Below are 22,785 nucleotides of genomic sequence, written 5' to 3'. Positions count from 1 at the left end.
GTGAAATGTCGTCTGTCGTGGAAGCACTCCTGAGCCCAGGAGTTCAGAGTGTTTATTGGAGTCTGTCCATAGACACTTTCTGCTTTAGCACATACCAAAATCTGAGATCCCCAGAAAGAAAGCAGGGATTCGTCGTAAATTGTTTTGTTCATACAAACAGCTTAGGCAGTGTGCCACCCTTATTAGAATGGGAATTGTGGAAACCATGTCGAAGGCCAGTTCCGGATGCCAACCAAGAGCTAACCTTGCATGCAACCCAACCTTCCTAGGGATAGCTGTCTCAAGCTTGCTGTGTTAGTTTTTTTCTGCACAAGCTCTATTGACAAAACCTCTTTGGAAGGTTTAACTAGGGTGTTTATGAATAAATAGATTATGAAGGCCTTCTTTGGATCTTAAATGAAGCTTAGGAATTTGTATTTGTTTATTAACCTGCATTCTCCAACCACTCTAAGAGATTCTTAACCAGTGAATTTAGGGAGATTAAAGGAATTGTTTTTTTATGTTGGTTGTATATTGAAGACTATCCTGTAGTGTTGCTAATATTTCATTGTTTGCTTTAAAATTATCAATTCCCACCTTGAAAATATTAATACATTCTAAGTTATTGCAATATAGAAATTAAACAGTAACATTAACCGTTTATCTGTCTGTGGCAAGATGGGTTTTTAGAGTTGTTTGTTTTCTACAAAAAATAATAATTCTTAAAGCCACACATTGTAATATACTTTACCATTGCTTTTGTGGTAGCAGTCTTCCAGAAAAGCCCTTATTTTAAATTTGCTACAGGTCTATTTATGTGTGCATCCAGAGGATAGCCCTTAATGATTGAGGTTCCAGTTTTTCTTAATGTTATTTCCATTCTTTTTTAGTGCCTAGGTCTCTAGTCTTGGTAATACTCCTGGGGAATTCCCTTAAATTTTAGAATCTCCCAAGATGCGGGGCTCGAACTCACAGACCATGAGATCATGACCTGAGCCAAAGTTGGATGCTTAACCAACTGAGCCACCCAAACGCCTCACTAGCTAAAATTATTTTTAAATGAAAAAGACAGAGAATATTTGCATTAATATGTTCTTTTCAAAATTAGAATTCAAATAAAGTGTAAATAAATTTTTTCTGCAGAAGGTGTGAAAAAGTAGGATGGCATTTATTGCGTATTATAGCAGTCTAAAAATGTATACGATCAGAAGTACTCTTAATAAAATATGAATTATTTTCTATAGTAATAATATTTATAGCTTATTGCTGATGGTAGGCAACCTACCAGAGTTAAATTTATGTTAATAACTGATTTCACTGACAAAACTAAGTATATTTTTATACAGTAATGTACAAAACTGTGTTTTTCATGCCATAACAAGGTGTCGTATATTCCATATAGAACCATGCTTGTGGTACATAATTTGGGTAATACTAAATGTCTGCTTTGATGGATGGATTGAAATTTAGGGTTATTTTCTTATTAGAATCTTCTGTTGTAGTCTCTTGCTTTACTTTCTAACAGTTATGGTAAATTACTTTAAATATACTACAGTTAAAATTTTGTCCATTTTTTTAAAAGTATTTAAACCTATTTAATAGTTGAGTATCTTCTTACAAAGCATTTGTAAGCATTACCTTGATAGTCAGGATATGACTATACTTTAAGACTTCTACCAGTACTTTATTACATGATGTTCAGTGTGAAGAATAGCTTAAGATACCCTTGAAGAATTTGTTCAGAAGACGTAATCAACCTAACATGGGGTTGTAAAGTCAGAAGATTTGTGGTTAAGCCCTGGTTCCACAGTTTCTGGGTCTGTGGCCTTTGGGACGTCAGTTAACATTTCTGAACCTCAACATTCTCAGCTATAAAAGGGGATAATAATTATGTTTAGTCTTCTGACATGGTTGTTGTGGGGATTATTTTCACTTAAATTCAGCACAAATATTGGGTCCACCATGTGATAGGCACTGTTCTACATCCTGGATCAAGTAAACAAAATATAAGTGAAAGTACCTGAAAAGTGTGATGTGCTATACATATGTGATTATAATAAACCTAAATCTGGGTCTGGTATTTATTTGATAGGATAGGATCAAAAGACTTTTAGATTAGAGTAGTGTTCCCCAAAATACATTTCACAATACAAATTCTTCTTAAATTAATGAATGTTTTGGTGAAAAAGCATGTTATAGTCGAAGATTTGGAAATGCTGAATTAAAACTGAGCATTTTCATCAATTCAACAATAAGTAATACTTCTTAACCTTAATGTGAACTATGAATTTCTAAGAGGGAGGATGGATATTTGTATGTGTACATATATATATATATACATAAATATATGCACATACCTTTATTATTTATATGGTATATGTATGCATCTATTTTATGTGGCTTTTCACATACTTATTTGACTTTAGTATCTTTTATTTGGAGGACATCTTGTGGTTCTCTAGTGTTCTATGAAATATACTTTGAGGACTGATGAGCTTGAACTATAATTGAATCATAAGATAGTTCTCCAGATGTATTAGCTATTATGTTCCGGTTAACCTTGGATGATATCTTTCATTGCTAAAGTTGTTTGATAGATTCTTATTCTGAGGGGCACAGCCATTATCTAGACAGTGACAATCAAATGTCCAGCAAAGGAAAATAATTTGAATTCATTTAGGATAATATTTTTGACATAGATAATTTTACAATGCATATAAAGATGGTTGATTGTTACATCATTTTTCAGAAAGTTTTCATTCGTGTGTCTGAAATACTTAACAGGTAATTTTTGACTAAAACAGTGATAGTTCCCTTTAATTTAGTTTTTATGAATTACAGAGAACATTTCTTTGGCAGTCAGACAACCTGGAATGTAACTCTAGTTTTGCTATGTATAAAATACTTTTTGGAGGTAATTACTATTCTCTAGGACTTAGTGTCATTTATAAAATGGCAGGATGAACAAGGTGATTATTAGGTATAAGGTTTTGTGAATCTGTGGAAATTAAGCAGGATTTGTTCCATCTGTTGACTGCACAGTCATTTCATCTTGGTGGGCTGTAAATTCTGTATTTCATCTGGTAAGCCTAGGGTGAGTTCTGCTTTTCTCTTTTTACTTGTTTGTCTCCTATGACAGACAAGCTTTTATAATTTAGACAGGAAGAACTTGATAGTCCTGGAATGGCTTACATATTTACTCTGAAACAATCATACTGGTTCTGTGATTTGCTGGCTCAGGGCACCACAGATTCTCCCCTCTAATCCTGGGGATGTGTGTGTCAGAGTGAGATTTTTCTGATTGTCATCTTCATCAAAATCCGATGCTTCTCAAAGGAAATAGAGGTGATAGATGGTTAAAGTCAATAGGTGTCCATTGTAGGAAATGACATTCTAAAATTTATTAGAGCTTTTTCATTAGTACAGTCAATCTACTTATTAAGAAATAAATCAAAGTTGTGAAACTTTAATTCTGTTAAGGGTCACTGAAGAAAAAATAAAATCTTTCATAAGTAAAAGTCAATATAATATTTTAAAGATATGACAAGTAAACAATTCTGTTAGTCTACCTTTAAGATTCACCTGAAGCATAAAACATTCAATAAATAATAAAGCCATACTGCAGTTCTTTATATAGTTCATTACAAAGTTTTCTTCAGCTTATGAATTTGAAAGGACTTACCAGACGCCACAGAGCATACACAAATAAGGCTTTTATTTCAAGGCAAACGATAATCTGCAGCAGAAGAAGCATAATGTAGATAGGCATTCTGAGAGACACCCCATATCCAAGCTCCCACAGGCATTTACACGTATACGAGCATTGTGCTGAGTCTCCAGTTCCAACCACCAAGGTCTGGCTTCTGAGGAACTCAGTTTACCTTTTCAGTGATCAAGCCAGTCTTGCCAAACCAATTAGGCCAGTCGCCAGCCATCAGTAAAACTAGTACACTGGGGGTCACCAGGAGAGTTTTGGGAGTTTTGGACCTTGAACAAGTATATCATAAATCCCATTGTCCTTGACCAAGAGTCAAAAACTATATATCCAGGTATCTCCAGTCCACCTGGACTGTCTTCATACTCATTAAAGAAAGAACACCCTCCCCGTTTCGGACTAGTATTATTAATAGTGTGATTCTCTAGTTTGAATCATTTTATTTTCTAGAACATCACTGTTCAATAGAAATATAATGCAAACTGCATGTGTAATTTTAAATTTACTAGTAACTGTTGAAAAAGGTAAAATTAGTTTTAATGATGTTTAACTCAAAATAAGCAAAATATTTGAGCATGTAATCAACTTAAAAACTTGAGATATTTCACATTCCTTTTTTATACGCTTTGAAATCTACTATGTACTTTATACTTATACCACATCTTACACTGGCCACATTTTAAGTGCTCAATAGCTGTGTGTGACTGGTGGCTACCATGGTGGACAGCCAGCTCTAGGCTGAAAACCTAATTACTGTGGCACAACTGTATCAGTTAGAAAATGTATTCTAAATATCAGAATTAAAAACCTGGGATACAGTTGTTTTTGTCAGTGATCCTCAGTCATTTTTAATGCATCTTCATTCAGTCACTCAACAAACATTTATTGATCACCGCCTATATACCAGAGATTAAATACTGGAAGTATATTCCCCGTGAAGAACTCAAAGTCCAGGGAATGAAGATGATCTATTAATTGATTACCAAAATACACATTATAAGTACTGATAAAGGCATATATAATATGAAATGGAAACAGAATTAGAATGTTTTTGGATGAAGGATGTAGGAATATTTCACAAATTCAGGTTATATGAGCTTGGTCTTAATGAGTGGAGTATGATAATATGGGAAAGAGCAGAGCAAAAACATCAAAAAGCAAGATATTCTTAGAAAACTGCTAATAGTTTAATATGGCCAGAGTTTAAAATATCTTTGGGCATGTTGCAGGAAACAAAGGCAGAATTGCATATGGAGGCAAGAATATATACCATACTATGCTAAAGAGTTTGGACTTTGTGACAGAGACCTAAATGATTTTACAGTGAGAAACAAAATTTATATTTTGGAAAAACTATTTTGATCGTAGTAGATCAGTTGAGCTGGGAGCAGAAGAGGGAGACCAATTTAGAAGGTTTTATAAACAATAAATAATGAAGATTTCAATTTTGACAGCAAATGAGAAGAAATGGACATACATGAATACAATTCTGGAATTTAATCTACATACAGGGCTTAGACCAGTGCTTTGTGGCTGGGTAGTTTACAGGAATGGGGAGCAGAGCATAGTAAGAGATAAGAAATCAGATGTGACTGGGAGGTTTATATGATTTATTAAGTTGTTTTATTATTAACCAGCTCTTTTCAACAACTTATCAAGATAGTTCACAGGTATTTGAACAAGCACAAGCTGAATAAGCACAGATTTTTGCTGCTCAGGTGACATAGCAAGTAAGAAGTAAAATGACACCTAGTGGTGAAATCAGGTGATCCTCTAAACATCCTTCATATGTGCTGTATAAAATCTTAGCCAGTGCCTTATTACTTGATTCGATTTAGAAAATCTTTAATCTAGGATTACACATGAATAAATTTCTCTGTAATGTAAGCAATAATTCATGACATAATTTTAAAAACCTCAGTTGAAAAAAAAATCAGACTATGCTGATCAAAAGGACTCATTTGTGTCCAAGCAAGATTAATAAAGAAAGATGACTATAAAAACTGCACCATTTTTGACTTACGGAGAGAATGAAACTATTCCGTTAGCATCCTTAAAGGGGGTGGGGAAAAAAAGATTACTTATAAAGAAATAAAAATCAGACTGGCTTTAAACTTCATTATAAGTTTAAATGCTGGACATAGTGGAGCAACATGGAAAACTATTGAGCAAGACAAAAGCTAAGAATTTTGTACCTAGCCATGTTTTCTGCATGGCATATAAGCTCAAACTTGTAAAAATTTCGTAGATACACCACCCAGTGTCCTTCTTTAAAAATCATCCTAGTCACTGAAAGATTGGTGGTGAATACTGAAATAAATTAAATTGAGTTATAGCCGAATAATTGTTTACTTCACGAAGCAAAATGCATACAAAAGTAACTTTTGAAATTAAATATAAAATTTGTGTCTGTATTCTCAAATTTTATCAGTCTGACACTCCCATTAGAGCTTTGGGTGGTAGAAGGGGAATAAAGGCCTGATGCTGGCCTTCAGAGCAAACATTTAAGTGACTGAAAGGTCCTTTATTTCTGAACATATGGAAAATAGTGGTTGAAATTCTGTGTTCCTTGTGCAGTATGAAGGATTAATTTTCAGATTTAGGCGTCTTTTTTTCCTACCTTTTTTTTTCTCCTCAATTCTCTCTCCCTGCTCAAAAGCCAGTCCTCTCTCCCAGCAGTCCTTCAGTCCCTTGTCCTGATTTTCTGCTTACTTTGTCACTGGCCACTTGGTTTTTGTAAATTAGGATGCCAGAGGTTCAAGTTTCATTAGACTGTCATTTCATACAAAGTGGGGAAGAGATGATCCCTGGGGTCTTGAGGCAGGATTAGATGCTCTAATCCCAGTTGACAGGTGTGTATTTATAAAAATTTAGTGTAATAAAGGTGACATTTTGAATCAGTGAGAAAGATATGATGGTTCAATAAATAGTGCTGGCAGGTGCATACCTCTATCACAACTCTTCAAATTGTACACTTTAAGTAATTACAGCTCAAAAGAACTATAAAAATAGCTCTGAAATTATTAGAGGAAAAATACTTTCCCTGTGCTAAAATATCTTTAGAAAATAATTAAATGTAATGAGTTAAACTATAAAGCAATTATCAGAAATTTAAAAAAAAAGAAACTTAAATGATTTGGGGGCAGGGAAGAACTTCCTAATAAGCATGAAACCAAGGAGTGGAATTAGCAAAAAAGGCTGATAGCTTTGTTCCTACAATTTATGATCATATTATTGATACATGGGGTCCTGTCTTCTCCTTCAACCTTTCCCTGCATTAGCATCCCAGTCAGTCCCCTTTCCTGCCTTACCAGGTACACTGTCAAAAATCTTACAGGTGTTAGGGACGCCTGGGTGGCTCGGTGTGTTAAGTATCCGACTTCGGCTCAGGTTATGAAATCATGGCTTATGGGTTCCAGCCCCGCGTCGGGCTCTGCGCTAACAGCTCGGAGCCTGGAGCCTGCTTCGGATTCTGTGTCTCCCTCTCTCTTGGCCCTTCCCTGCTCATCCTGTTTCTCTAAAAAATTAACATTAAGAAAATATGTTAAAAAATCATACAAGTGTTCCTCCAAAATAAATATGTTTTTAAAATTATAAATACATACTTACATAAATATGAGGGTTTTGTCATTGTTTTGCATAAACCAGAATTACATTAGTTTTTTTTGTATGTTTTCCTAATCCATTGTACTTAAAGAAAGTTTCTTTGTGTCATTTGGCATAGCTCTAAATCCTTCATTTTAATAGTCATAGAATAGCCAATTATTTGTTTCCCAGTTTTTCACAAAATGTTCATCCATTCCAAAATAATGGACATTCACTTTATTTTCAGTTTTTGATCACTACAAGTTATGCTGTTAATACCATCTTGTACATATTTGGTAGGCGTTGGTCTTTTTGTTTTTATGGAATAAATGCTTAGGAATAGGATTACTGTTCCTAAGGGTTAGAGTTTTAAGTATTTAAAAAAGTTTTTTTTTTTATTTATTTCTGAAAGAGCGAGGGAGCATGAGTGGGGGAGGGGCAGAGAGAGAGGGAGAGCTGAGCTGTCACCACAGAGCTCGATGCCTTGCTTGAACTCAGGAACCATGAGGTCATGACCTGAGCCAACGTTGGACACTTAACCAACTGAGCCACCTACTCGCCCCATAAATATTTCTATTTTTAATTAATGTTCTCAAATTGCCTTCCAAGGAGACTGTATCCTTTACACATTTCTTTCATCCATGTACGAGTACCTCTTTTACAACATTCCTGCTAATAATAAACATTATAGCCAGTTTTACTTCTGCATTTTCCTTTTTTTTTTTAACTTCGTCTTTGCTTCAAGTTTTCAAAATCAACCAGAGAAGAGTGACTTTCTTCTTTCCCAGTTATTTTCTGGGCATGCACATGACCTTGCACATGTATGCAACCTTTCAGTCCTCGCATATGTCTAGTTTTTCAGGATTTTCTTTAAATTCTTGCCCAGGCTTTTATTTGACTCAACTGAAACCACAGCCTTAGGCAACTGTGATACCTCCAGCAAATTGCTATTATTTTTGTGATGCCCTGCAGGTATAAGGCCTTCTCTCAATTCTAAGCTTATGTCTGTGTCAAATGAAATTGCCACATCTTGGGAATAGCAGTTTCCAGGGAGCTGCAAGTTGGGACAGAATATTGGTTGTGGTCCAACGAAGCTGGTTTTGATGGAATTGCAAAAAAAAAAAAAAAAATTTCAGCCCTCTGTGATGGCATATATTATTGCCTTTTCCGTTTGCCTAGTCACTGAATTGGGTGGGGAGTGAGGAGGCTGGGAATAGCCTTTCATCAGAACGTCCCAGCCTTCCTTGAGGTTCAGTCATTATGTTGGGTAGACAGTGTTCCACTTGCTTTGTGGCTTCACAGTGTTTAAGTGGTTAACTTTAGTTGCTAGTATTTCAGTTTTTGTGGGAGAGCGAGCTCACGGAGGTCCTTACTTTGTCATTCTGGAAGTCAACTTCCTTTCCTAGTTTCCTTAGCTATTCATAGGTAGTGAGCCTACCATGTGAACTTTAAGGTCATTTTGCGCAAATCCAAGAAAAGCTTTTGGAATTCTAATTACGTTAAATTTGTTAATTAATTTTGGAAGAATTGGCATTTTAAGATTTTAAGTTTTCTTGGGACACCTGGGTGGCTCAGTCAGTTAAGCGTCCAACTTCGGCTCAGGTCATGATCTCATGGTTCGTGAGTTCAAGCCCTGCATCTAGCTCTGTGCTAATAGCTCAGAGTCTGGGCCTGGTTCAGATTCTGTGTCTGCCTCTCTCTCTGCTCCTCCCCCATTCACACTCTGTCTCTCTCTCAAAAATAAACATTAAAAATAAAAAAAAAAAATTTAAGTTTTCTTAACTGGACACATGATTAAGACTGAGAGACTTCATTATTTAAATGTATATTTCTGTGCATTTTTTAAAACTTTGTGTCATAAATGACACAAGGAAAAATATTTGCAACATATGATGGATATAGTGTTAATGACCTTTGGTTAGTATTTTTAAATGTAAGGAAGATAAGGTACAAGTATAGGTAAAGGACATAAACTACTTTTAAAAGAAGATACACAGATGACCAGAAAGTTGAAGAATATTCAGTTAGAGATTAAAACAACACAAATTAAAATGAGATACCCTTGGGGCGCCTGGGTGGCTCCATCGCCTCAGGCTCTGTGCTGATACCTCAGAGCCTGAAGCCTGCTTTGGATTCCTTGTCTCCTCTCTCTGCCCTATCCCTGCTCATGCTCTGTGTCTCTGTCTCTCAAAACTAAATAAACATTAAAAAAAATTTAAAAAATAAAATAAAATGAGATACCCTTTCCATGTAACAAAAAAACAAAACAAAGTATTGTTTGGGAAGAGTGTAGCAAACTTTGTTCTTACACTGCTGATGGACATATGAATTGGTATAACCTGTTTGGAATACAGTTTGACCCAGATATCCCTTTTCCTAATATTTAATCCTAAGGAAAAATCATTAATTTACTCATTAAATAGTAACTGAGTGCCCACTATATGCCAAATAATGTTTGTCACCAGGGATACATCAACAGAAAGCACATACACACTTAAAAACCTTTGCTTTCTTGGAATTTACATTCTTGTTGGTGAGGCAAATAACAATAAAATTTAAACAATAAAAGTTTATTAGAATGAGCAGGTGTGCTGGGGTGGGGGGGAGTGGGAAAAAAGTAATGGATAGAGGCTGTGTTTGGGATCTCCCAAGAATATTACAATAATGTTGAGAATGATTAATATCTAAGAATGGAACTATGTTTTATTTTCTTTATATTTTTCTGTGTTGTTTCTACAATGAAAATGTAGAAAGCAGAAATAAAGCTTTTTTTAAAATAATAAAGTTCACAGTATGAGTTTTTGACATTTTGGTGTATTTTAACAGTCTCTTCAGACATTACAATGGATGGATTCTACTTTAGAATAAATATAAATGAAGGTATTAGCATAGGGTTTAATTTTGCAACTTGTCACACTTGGGTAAAATATGGGTTAGGTTTCTTTTTCTCAAGTCTAGTTATTTTGAAACTTGAATTCATTTAGAAAATTGAAATTCTGTTTGTTCATCTACAATTAAGAACATTGGGAAGACTATCAATTTCTCTTTCAAGAATTTTGTCACATAAATGTTGTACTAAGTTACTCATTTACTTTGTAGCACTGAATTTCAAACAGTAAAATTCACCTGATTATTTTAAATATTTTATATTGAATACTTCTTTCAAAATCATTTAAAAATGTTTCATGGTTGATTTCATTATACTTTATATATTAACTATGAATGTAAGAATTTAGAGTAATTTAGAATTTTAGAATTTAATGCAGGAAAATATATTTTAGGAAAACAATTAAAGGATGGGAAGAAGCCAGAACCATGCAAACCTATCCTCAAGGTGGAATTCAAAACGACTAGATCTGGGTAAGATTTTACTTCATTGCCAGTATTCATTGTATGTAATTACTCAAATAGCACTGAAGGCTATTTTATTACTATGTTTTAAAGCCTACTTTAGAATGGTCTAGCCCAGTCTTAAATTTTATGCATACTTTATTTAATGAAATAACTAAAATTGGTAAATTTAGATAAAGTATTTTTTTGTATTCTCTTTGTCTTTGGTAGTTTTATAATGTATCTTGGAAAGTTTGAATAATCTTTCTTGTTAAACGTTATATATTCAGTTCAATTACTCTTCATTAACAATGGTATTTATTCACTACTTGAAATTGTGGAATAAACAGTGAAAAAATATTTAAAACTTAACCTATTTATACTATATATGTTAATTGTGAAAGTTATCTGTATTCTTCAAAAGTTAAATCTCATAAGAATATTTGGCAAGTACAAAAATACATACCGTTTAATATTAAAGGAAGTTTGTCAGTTGTGTTTTTATTCTTTATATGTACTAGATGTTTAAATATATAATAAAGGAAAAAAATTATAAATGTTTCTTTGAAAATTCTACCTCATTAATCCCTGAAAGAAGCCTTTTATTTATGTTCTAGTTCCCCAGGAAGAGTGTGTGGTTTTATTTATCATAGCTATTTAAGGGAGTGAATTTATGTAGTATATATAGTGCCTTGGTTCTCAAATTGTAGTCCTTGGGCCAGCAGTATTAGCTGAGAACTTATTAGAAATGCAGATTCTCAGACTCTTTCCCACACCTTCTTTGTCAGAAACTATCTATGGGTAGAGCCAACCAAAATGTATTTTAATTAGACGGACAGGAGATTCTGATGCATGGAAGTTTAGAACCCTGGTGTATGGTTTTTTTTAAGTTTTTAAATTTATTTTGAGAGAGAAAGAGCACAAATGGTTTAGGGGCAGACAGAAAGAGAGACAAAATCCCAAGCAGGCTCTACACCATCAGCACAGAGTCCAGTGTGGGGCTTAATCTCATAGACCATGGCATCATGACCTGTGAGCCAGGATCAAGAGTCGGGCCCTTAACTGACTACGCCACCCAGGCGCCCCAATTTTTAAATACCAGCTTATACTCACTGGTTGTTTTAACTGTGGCCCACTTCCCTCTTAATTTACTCTTCTAATTGCATTCATTTTAGCCCTGTTCTCATTTGAGAAAGACAGTGACTGAAGAATCATAAGATTGCTATTATTTGTCCTAGATATAATTAGTCTTCCTCTGGGATTCAGAAGATAAACTGCTTCCAACAAGAGGTTGATGAACTCCAAAAGGAATGGCATCTGTTTAATTGACTATGGCATCCCTCACTGTGTGACCTTTGGCATAGAGTTATTTGACTTCTTTGAGCCTCAGTTTTCTCAGTTATTACATGAATATGATAATAGGTCAAGAGGTTGTTGTGATAATTTGAGTGAGAGACAGTCATGTATTGAAAGAATTTCACAGAGTGCCTGGAACATAATAAACTTCCAATGAAGAGTTCCTCTCATTGTTAATAGGAAACTTCCTACTGTCAGTAGATTTTTTGCATAATGTGTCCTATGGCAAAGGAATGTAAGGAGAGGCAATGACAGTAAAACACACACACACACACGTGTGGGGTGAATCAGGAAAAAAAATAAAATGAATTGTCTAAACATTTAAATCAACAATGCCTATTGTCCACTGATTGGCAACAAAGGTGAATATCCAGGGAAGATTTTGTTTTTTTATCTGTGCTTTACCTGTTTTCAGGATTTTTAGGTTTATTTCTTTATTTTATCGAGAGAGAGAGAGAAAACATGAGCAGGTGAAGAGCAGAGAGAGAGAGGTAGAGAGAATCCCAAGCAGACTCCACATCGTCAGCTAGGACCCCGATGCAGGGCTGGAGCTCACAAACTGATATCATGACCTGATCCAAAATCAATAGTCAGATGCTTACCTGACTGAGCCTCCCAGGTGCCCCTGTTTTCACTTATTTTATGATAATATTTATGTTTCCAGTATCTTCAAGAAGGCGGCAATACTTTTTCTTAAGATCAGAAATGAAAAAAAAAGTCTTTCGTATGCATTTGTGGATACCTGTAAGTAGATCAATAGGATCACCCTATGATAATGATCTTCACTAGCTTTGCAATTTCTTTTTTCACCTGGGATAGGACATTCAGTAAATTAAAAAGTTTCTTTTTTTTCACACTGCATGGCCTCTTTTCTTGAGATAGTTCCTTAGAATTCCAGTGAGCAACCAACATTGAGAACTGCACCCCCCATTCCACCTACAGCAGAATCACCCGCCTTTAAGTAAGCTAGTCAGCTCTGTCCTTTCCTGTTCCTCACAAGTGTCTTGGGCAGGTACTACCTGAAGGTGTTTGTCAGTTGGCAACAAGTAATATTGGCAAATTACCAGATTTTATTAGAAGAGTCATCCTTCCTTCCTCAAGATCTGCATTTTCTTCTTTTTGCCTAGAAATCATTGAAGACAGATTGTCTTTCATCCTGTATAACTCAACAATAATGTCATTGCTTTGAGGATGTCTTGGCCATGTTATCTAGATTAGGCCATGTTGTCTAGAATAGTCTTAAAGCATGCTATGTTTTTCCCTTCTAGAATTTGTACTTGTCATTAATGATGAAATTATTAGTTTAATGCACATCTTCCCTTTTAAATATTCAGCGCAGTGAAAGCATGGGACATACCTGTCTCATTTCAAATTGTCCTAGTGTAGTGTTACTGAATATAAGGAAGAAGAACATAGGCTGGTGTTTAGAAAAGTACAGCCATGAAGAATTAGCTGTTATAAGTTAATAATAACATATAATTTATCTCTGAGGCAAAGGTACACTCTGACAAAAAATGGAATCAAGATGTTGTATCTAACTTTTGTTTTCTAGTAAAATAAAAAGCATGTTACACTGGGAGAGAGCAGATTTTTTTCCTTAACCTTGTGAACAATGATAGTATAATTAATACAACATTTTAATAGCACTTTTATTAAAGATATGGAACTACTTTTTACATGGCTAGTTCCTAATCCAAAGTTAAATGTTACGTCAATTCTGCTGAAACTGGTTTTTTGAAACACTAGTGTGACCCAGGTGTGAAGTGCTGCAGCAGATGGTGCTTGAGCAAAGTGACTGAGGGTGTGAGCTCTGGAGGGCCTGCCATCGCGGACACATGAGCTAAGCTTCCTGTGCTTGTTTTTCATCTGTAAGGCAGGAATAATAATAGTATCTGCCTCAGAGAGTTGTTAGAAAGATTAAATATATGAAGAACTTGGAACGTACTCTTTCAATCAGTTGTCTCACATACACTTGTCTCCGAGCAGCATTTGATAACCCCTGACGGACAGCTCTGATTTTGCTTTCTCAGAGCAGATGTACAAGTTGCAAGGTTGACAAAACTGTAATAACTAAGGAACCCCACTAATATTTTTCCCTGGATTGAAAATTCTCTTACCTGAGAAACATTATGACTTAGTACAGACATTGTTTGTTTGTTTGTTTGACACACAATGTTACATTAGTTTTGGTTGTACAGCGTAGTGATTCAACAACTCTGTGCGTTATGCTGTGCTCGCCACAAAGGTAGCTACCATCTGTCACCATACAGCATGATTACAGTACCATTGAGTATATTTCTGTGCAGTAACTTTCATCCCTGTGACTTATTCATTCTGCAACTGGAAACCTGTATCTCCCATTCCCTTTCACTCAAATTGCCCATCCCCCTTCACCCCTGATTTTTTTCTTTGTTTTTAAATATTAGGTAATGGTGATCTATTAGTAGGTTATGAAAATGCTTTTTGTTGGTTGTGACATCAATTTTTAACTTATAAAGTAGAATAAGATACAGAGTGCACTGCAGGTTTTAAGGTTACGTATTGGTTCACATGAAATTTTTGTTCAGTTGTATGTACTTACATATCTATATACTGTATCATGAAGTAAAATGCACTTTTTTTTTTTAGTTTTTTTTTTTATTTATTTTTGAGACAGAGACTGAGCATGAGCAGGGAAAGGGCAGAGAGAGAGAGAAGAAGACACAGAATCAGAAGCAGGCTCCAGGCTTTGAGCTGTTAACGCAGAGCCTGATGTGGGGATCAAACACGGACTGTGAGATCATGACCTGAGCCGAAGTTGGATGCTTAGCCTACTGAGCCACCCAGGTGCCCCAAAATGCACTTCTTACCATGGGTCAAGATCATCATGTTTGAGAGCCCCTGATTTAGGGGAAAACCTGAGGCTTTAGAGTTTTAGACTTAGGTTCAAAGCCATGCTGCCACTCACTCGGCTGTATTATCTTTGGCAGGTTAACATCACTGAACCTCTGTCCTTATCTCAGTAAAATAAGAGTAATAACCCCTGCTTAATAAAAGAAAACTGAAAGAAATAATATGATGTGTTTGACACATGGTAGATGTTTGGTAAATTGTAGTTCCTTTTCTCCTTCTACACTATTCATTTTGCTAGTAGACTGCATAAGAAATTTTCAACAGGCAGGGCCAAATTTTCAACAAGAATCAATTCTGGATAGGTTCAAGTTTTCAAACATGTACTCAGTTGAACTCCTTAGAGTTTTACACTGTAGAGCACCGGAAGCTAGTGTCTCTTAAGAAATACACTACCATTCAAAGAATCACCAGTTTGGGGGAGCAAACCATTTGTGTATAGGGCCAGAGAGTAAATATTTTAGGCTTTGCGAGCTGGATAGGTCTCAACTGGCAGCTCTCCACCTCTGCTATTGTACCCCCAAAGCAGCCATAGACAGCTCATAAAGGAATGAACGCAGCTGTGTTCCCGTAAAACTTGATATATAGACACTGAAATTTGAATTTGCTCTAATTTTCATGTGTCATGAAATATTCTTTTGTGTATTTGTTTTCAACTATTTAACAATGTAAAAATGACTTTTCGCTTGTAGGCCATACAAAAAGAGGCAAGACATTGTAGTTTGCTGACCCTCTTGATATGCACACATGTACATACACATGATATATTTAAGTTTGTCTGTAAGCAAAAGTTGCCCCCCTCCCTCCCATACCCAGTGGTGCCTGAATCTGTTTACAAGTAGTTTAGTAGATTATTTCTTTAATTTATTTTTATTTTGGGGGGTACCTGGGTGGCTCATTTCGTTAAGCATCTGACTTTAGCTCAGATCATGGTCTCACGGTTTGTGAGTTTGAGCCCCATGTGGGGCTCTCTGCTGTTAACACAGAGCCCACTTCAGATCCTCTGTCTTCCTTGCTCTCTGCCCCTCCGTCCCTCATGCTTTCTCTCTATCAAAAATAAACATTTAAAAATTGTTAATTTTTTTGAGGATTGATTTTGAAAGAGAAAGAGAGTGTTATTGGAGAAAGAACAGAGAGAGAGGGAGAAAGGGAGAAACCCAAGCAGGTTCCACACTGTCAGGCTGTCAACACAGAGCCTGACATGACACTAGGCTTGATCTCAGGAACCCTTAGCTCATGACTTGAGCTGAGTCAGATGCTTAACCAATTGAGCTACTCAGGATCCCCGATGAGTTCTGTAATTTAAAAAAATGTGTGTGTGGGGTACCTGGGTGGCCCAGTCAGTAGAGCATTTGACTCTTGCTTTTGGCTCAGGTCACGATCCTAGGGTCGTGGGATCCCCTATGTCCAACTCCATGCTGAGCATGGAGCTTGCTTGGGATTGTCTCTCTCTTCCTCTCTCCATCTTGTGCTTGTGTGCTTTCTTTCTCTTAAAAACATTTTTTTTATATATGTGCTAAAAGTTGTAGGATGATTGCCTGTGTAGGAATATGAAAAAAACACAGATTGTAATAAAAACTCAGGGAACATTTGTGATTTTCTGGTCCTGAAAATATCTGAAAGTCTATTTCAGTAACACCCACAAACTTACTACCACTGAGTTTCCCCCCACAGCTGCTAGAACTGTATCCAATGAGAGAATCCCAACTCTCTGAAACCTCAAAACAAACTCCCTCGTGCAAAAAGATTGTTTTCCCCAGAACACAGGCTCACTCTGGTAGGTTTTTTCCTTCTCAACTGTGGTTTGTTCTTAAATAACTATATAAATTATTCATAATCACACACTGTGCTTACTGTGTCCCAGACGCTATTCTGAGTGCTTTACACATATTAATTTATTTAATCTTAGCAACCACTTTATGAGGCAGGTATTACAGATGAGGAAACTGTAACAGAGAGGTTAACTAACTTGCCCAAAGTCCTACAAAAAATGGGACTCTTTTTATTTTCTTTCCATGCATATGTATTAGAGTCAGCAGAGGTTCCATAATCATTCTCTCTCCATCCCAATTCTTGCTAAGGCATAGCAACCAGAAGAGAAACTCATCAGATGGCATCCCCACCTCCAGAAACAAAAGGAGTTCCTTTTGTATTGTCTTAACCGTTCTCATATCTGTAAAAATAGCTTCTTGTATTTTGAACTCCAGAATCTTACTTAGATGGCTTGGCTTCCAAGCACCGAGAAGAAAAAAAATAGATAAAGTGAACATCCATTATTTTCCTTTTATAAGCCAGGTTTCTGCTATGCAGTTTGAGTGCATTACCTTTCATAATTCTCATAACAACATAATGAGATGGGTATTTTATCATCTCCATCTATAGATAGAGATAATAAGTCTGAAAGAGCTGAAGTTAACTTGCCCTACAAAGTAGCAGAGCTGGAATTAGAGCCCAGGATGACCGCAGAGGTCATTAATCAGTACACTGACTACTCACAGATAGCAGGGGTTAGGAAAGAATGGTCCTAATGACTCACAAGTCACTCAGTTTGCCAAGAACTGATTTCTCTCTCTCTTTTTTAAAAGATTTTATTTGTTTTTAAGTACTCTCTACCCCCAACATGGGGCTTGAGCTCATAACCCTGAGATCAAGAATTTTATGCTCTATCAACTGAGCCAGCCAAGGCACCCCTGATTTCTCTTTTAAATTTGCTCGTTTATCAGATAACCCTCATAAAGTTCACAATCAATCATACCCAATACAAGTAATCATATTAATATGAACTGAGAGGAGATCCTGTCTGTGCCTCTCTAATTGGCTGGATAACTTAATGTAAGTAACCTTAGCTACTCAGAGGACTAGACAGCTTCATAGATCACTCTAGGCTACAAATTTTAATTTGATGAAGTCCAGGTTTAGGTTGTATGGTATCCCTTTGTGGTCATGGCACTTGGTTTCAGTGTTGGTTAGGAAGAATCCATAAACGGATTTATAATTAATTGCATTTAATGAGAGGAGACCTCTGCGCCACAGATTCTTAAAATTTCATCTGTCTCATCAGTTAACATTTTCCTGTTCTCATGTTAATCTTTCCATGTCTGTGAGAAGGTTTCCATCTTAAGTTGGCTAATTTTCACTTTATTACTATCTTCATAGGGTATTCTTATGACCTACCCCAGATTTGTCTGTATTATCTCCTTTCTCCCAGTCTTAATCTCCAAACCTTATACCTAACTAGAATAAGTAACCATTCACTTTCTTGATTTTAAGATAACATTTGATTTACGGTGCCTTAGCACCCTGATTGTATACTCCCACATAAGCTAGAAAACAAAAACTACTAGATGGATGGCTCTATCTTCTGACATTAGACTACCTCACATATTAGGTTATGCTGAAGATGGGTTTTGTCTGTGGCTTCTATCAACTTAAAGTGCTAAGATCCCTCTAGTTTTAAATTTACCACTATATTTTTCATTGCTGTTAAATTAAAACAGATATCACTTATTAAGTCTACTGATAAACAAATCATTTTGATATCACTGGCAAGTTGTGTTAACTTTGTTTGAAAGTAAACATGTATTAACCCCTTTAAGTACAATAACCAGTTGGTGGTTGAGGAAATGAAGGTGTCCTTCCTTGAGTATAAGAAAGAGTGCATGCAGAATGATTCCCTGATGGCTAAAAACCCTTTACAGCCAAGGCTCCAGCACTGGTATTTTAGCTTGAGAAACACCAAAAAAGGAGGACTGGTAGATTCTGAACAGGGGGGGAAAAAACCCCACAAAATCCAGACACTCCCAGGTTGTGTGTCCTGGAAGTGTTTGTAGGAGAGAGTAAGTAAGCATTGTTTGCTGCTATAGAAAGATAAGTTAGAATGATAATAGAAGAAAGATTGGAAAGTACACATTGTAAGGGGAATTAATTTGTAGAGTACTTCATTAGCCTCATTTCACACATGAGCCAAGATATAGGGACATAAAAAGAAGGAAAAACAAATGGGCGGATTAACAGAAAATGCTGGTTTAGAATTTAGTGTATTCAGCAGTAGGTATAAGCAGCATTTACACATCATCAGGAAGAATAAGACACAGGGGCGCCTGGGTGGCTTAGTCAGTTAAGCATCCGACTTTGGCTCAGGTCAGATCTCATGGTTTGTGGGTTCAAGCCCCGCATCAGGCTCTGTGCTGACACCTGTTTCGGATTCTGTGTCTCCCTCTCTCTCTGCCCCTCCCCCACTCATGCTCTGTCTCTCTCTGTCTCAAAAATAAATAAACTAAAATTTTTTTTAAAAAAAGGAAGAGTAAGACACAGTTTTGTTTTTACTTTAAGTTGGAGAAGAGCTCCATATGACAAATAGAAAAGAAAGAACTGTTGGAATAGGATACACTGAAAATGAAAAGGAAATAATTAAGGAAGAGAGCTTTAGAGTGAATTTCTTACGATGAATTCGAAGCATGGATAGAGAAGATAATTTTCTTTCTTAAAGCACTGTCACATGATTATATGATCCAAGTTAAAGTCTTCTGAGACAATTTTTTTGGCCACAGAGCCAAAAGTCTTAGGATTAAGATAAGTTTAGGGCCCTTAAATAGAACACTGAAATCGCCAAAGTAGAAGACAGGGGTAAAAAATGCAGTCGTAGGAAGGGGTATGCTGGGCCAAGGATGGAGTGAAGCTGGAGGAGTCAAATGATGGAAGATGAGACTTTTTGGCTCCACCTGCAGGGACCAGCACAGTTAAGCAGTTGGTAAATGCTTGCTGAATGGATGAATCATAATAATATTCTAACTTAATTTGTGAAGTTATTCTTGAGTGGCCTATAAGAAAATTCTTCAGCATAAGCTACACTTTATGGTACTTTAATACAAAGTGTAGTGGCATACAGAAAGCATTAAAAATCGTAAACTATTTTCATGGTATTTCATAGGAAAAATGCATTTTTTTAAAAAAAAGTATAATTGGTCACAATTGTTCTGTTAATTTCTTTTTTTTTTTAAGATTTTATTTTTAAGGAACATGTACACCCAGCATGGGACTTAAACTCACAGCCCCAAGATCAAGAGTCATATGCGTTTCTGACTGAGCCAGCTAGGCACCTGTTGTATTAATTTTATTTTTAACCACTATTATTCTTCTCTACAGTGTTTTTCGAAGTACCTATTTTAATTATAACATTAAATAAAATTTTCAAAAAGGAAGCATATTAACCTGTAATTCCACTATTCTTAAACAATTTTTTTCTTTTCATTTTCCTTCAGTCTTTTTTCAGATACATAATCTATTTTTACTTAATTATATTCTTAGAGCATATTCAGTCTGATAGTTTTTTCTGTTTAACATGTCTAAAGTATTACTAGTTTTTGCCAGTTTTTTTAATAATTCATTTCAAAGGCTGTGTACTTTACTCAGACTATCCTCCCTTTTGCTGAACATTTAGTTTTTGATATTGTAATCAGGTTTTTCATATTATAGATAAAAGTATAGTAGTGAACGGATTCTATTTCTGATGTTGTAGATAATTCAACAGATTTTTTTATTATTGTACTATTTTTTTACAACAAATTTCCAGTGGTGAAATTTTGAAGATAAAAAATTTTTATGAATCTTGATAAATTCCCACATGGCTTCTTGAAAGTATCTGTTATATTTTAAAGAACCAAGTATAAAATATAGCAGCATCAGTAGTTTCGTTAATGTGAGATAGTTTTGTGTTATTAATTTCCTACCTTCAGTGTAAGCATTTATGCTTTGGAATCATCTTAAATACTATAACCACCAATGTGAACTCTTAAATGAGTGCTGTTATAAGAGAAACGACAACCTGCTGTGATAATAGGAACCTTAAGTTAAATTTGTTTCCATCTGCATACAAAGTGATGTTTCATAAAAACTTTACAACTTAATTTTTTGCAAGCAGTCATCATGCTGAGCTTTTATGTTTTGGCAGGGACCAAAATTATTATATGTTTATCCATTCCCTTTTATCTAGAAACTATCTGATAAATTCAACAAAGTTAGTATATTAGTGATTGATACTCATTTAGTAACAACTCTTCCATTTCTGAAATTCTAAAATAGAGTTTAAAACCTTGTAGTTTTTTTAACCTTGTAGTTTTTGATGTGTTTATTTATAAAAAGGCACAATTTTGTTTCAAACCTAATTGCTTTCAAAATTGTTACTTGTTAAGGCTATTCAGATATCCCTTTCTTAAACTGCTTCTAGTTTACAGATCCTACTTCTTTTTTTTTAATGCTGAAGTTCATTCTGAGCGTTCTTTTAGTTTTTTTTTTCTTTTTTTCGTTTAGAGCTGTCCCTTCATCATCTAAGTTGGTTTTCTGTTGCATCCTTAAAGTTCTATGGATTATTCAAACTAGTCTAAGGGTAGATTTTCCATCATTAGTCATCCTAATGTAGATTTTTCTTTTCCATTCCTAAAATGTTTCCATTTATGATCTGTACTTTGACTAAATATCTTATCTTAGTTATGGTTCACTGATTGTTCTGTTACTTTTACTTGACTGCTTATATACTGATAACAGCTTATATGTTTTGGTTATATTTTTCTAGGGGACAGAGATCAAATCCATTTAAGACCTAGTCTGCAGTAAATGACTTTGAAAACCATGCGGTGTTCTTTTGTAGATAAGCTTTGAAATCATACTTGTAACACTCTGAACTTCATATATTAATCACAGAAATCATATGACAAAGACTGCATTGAAGATTTTAGATTTCTTTTTGAAAAAAAAAACCTGTTACATGAATTTTTTCATTTGTATTGATACTAGGGGAAAAATACATAATTGGCTAGTGCGTATTGCTGTGGGGCCTTATAAATCTTCTATATCCTAACTAGCTTATGGATATAGATCATGGAACTATAATACATTGAAATCCCAAAGCATAATTTTTCTGAAATTTGTAAGGCTAGGATAGGTCTTTAATAACTTTCTTTCTAAAAATATATCATAGTGGAATTGTTTATTCTGGAAATTTCTTTCAGGTTTAGTATAAAAGACTACTGTTGACATCTCTTATCTGCTTCTGTTATAGCCAGTCTTTTGTGATATGTTCTTTTAATGAGGCATACGAAGAAAATTCAGCTTTGCACAAATACGTAGTTTGACTTTTCAAGATAGATTTTTAAAAAATGTTTATATATATTTATTTTGAGAGAGAGAACATGCAAGCAGGGGAGAGAGGTAGAGAAAGAGGGAAAGCAGGAATGCAAGCACTAACAGTGCAGAGCCTGATACGCGGGACTCAAACTCATGAACTGTGATGTGAGATCATGACCTGAGCTGGAAGCAAGAGTCTGACGCTTAACTGACTGAGCCACCCAGGCACCCCTATAGTTTGACTTTGAAAATAATAGTCAATATTCCTTGATACTATACCAGAACTTACGACGTGGTAGATTCATCAGTGTGAGAACTGAATCCCTTATCAATAAAGTGTTTGTATTCTGTTTTCTTGAAAATCCTTTGCTCCATCAGCACTTTCAGTGTCTGTTTTATTTTGCTGCTTTTATAACATCATAACACTGGTAAATTGGAAAATATTGATTGAGTCATTTATATCTTATAATGTTCACACATTTCATTATGTATTTTCAAATTACTGATCCTACCACTGATCTCATCAGGAAAGTCTTTAAGTATTAGGGAACTATGAAATCCAACACAGGAGATAGAAGTTCCCAAACAGTTGATTTTCATTTGAAAGCCCAGATTTTATCATTATAAACAAATAATGTCAGTTGTTTTTCTTAAAATAACAGATTCATTTCACTCATTTATGAGAAAATGACTCAGTTACCTGAGCCTAAACTAGAACTTGTTAGTCATCCTTTAAGCAAAAATAATAGCAGATAGTTTAGCTCACAATTCAAATAATTGTACAAGTGATTTTCTGCAAATGTCCATTT

The 22,785-nt window shown here is 35.2% G+C and overlaps 1 protein-coding gene across 3 annotated transcripts in view; it reads left to right on the top strand.

Annotated features, from left to right (window-relative positions):
* Positions 1-22,785, top strand: part of STXBP5 (syntaxin binding protein 5) — a 160,739-nt gene that overhangs the window by 62,722 nt on the left and 75,232 nt on the right. For all 3 annotated transcript variants that reach the window (XM_039230882.1, XM_039230881.1, XM_039230883.1), the window contains exon 9: positions 10,561-10,639. In XM_039230882.1, the coding sequence (XP_039086813.1) occupies positions 10,561-10,639 (79 nt within the window). The remainder of the gene's footprint in view (positions 1-10,560; positions 10,640-22,785) is intronic.

The sequence above is a fragment of the Hyaena hyaena genome, unplaced genomic scaffold (assembly GCF_003009895.1).
Source record: "Hyaena hyaena isolate Hyena2069 unplaced genomic scaffold, ASM300989v1 scaffold_52, whole genome shotgun sequence".
Taxonomy (NCBI): domain Eukaryota; kingdom Metazoa; phylum Chordata; class Mammalia; order Carnivora; family Hyaenidae; genus Hyaena; species Hyaena hyaena.
Note: the sequence above shows the minus strand (reverse complement) of the source record. Positions and strands in the feature narration are given on the sequence as shown.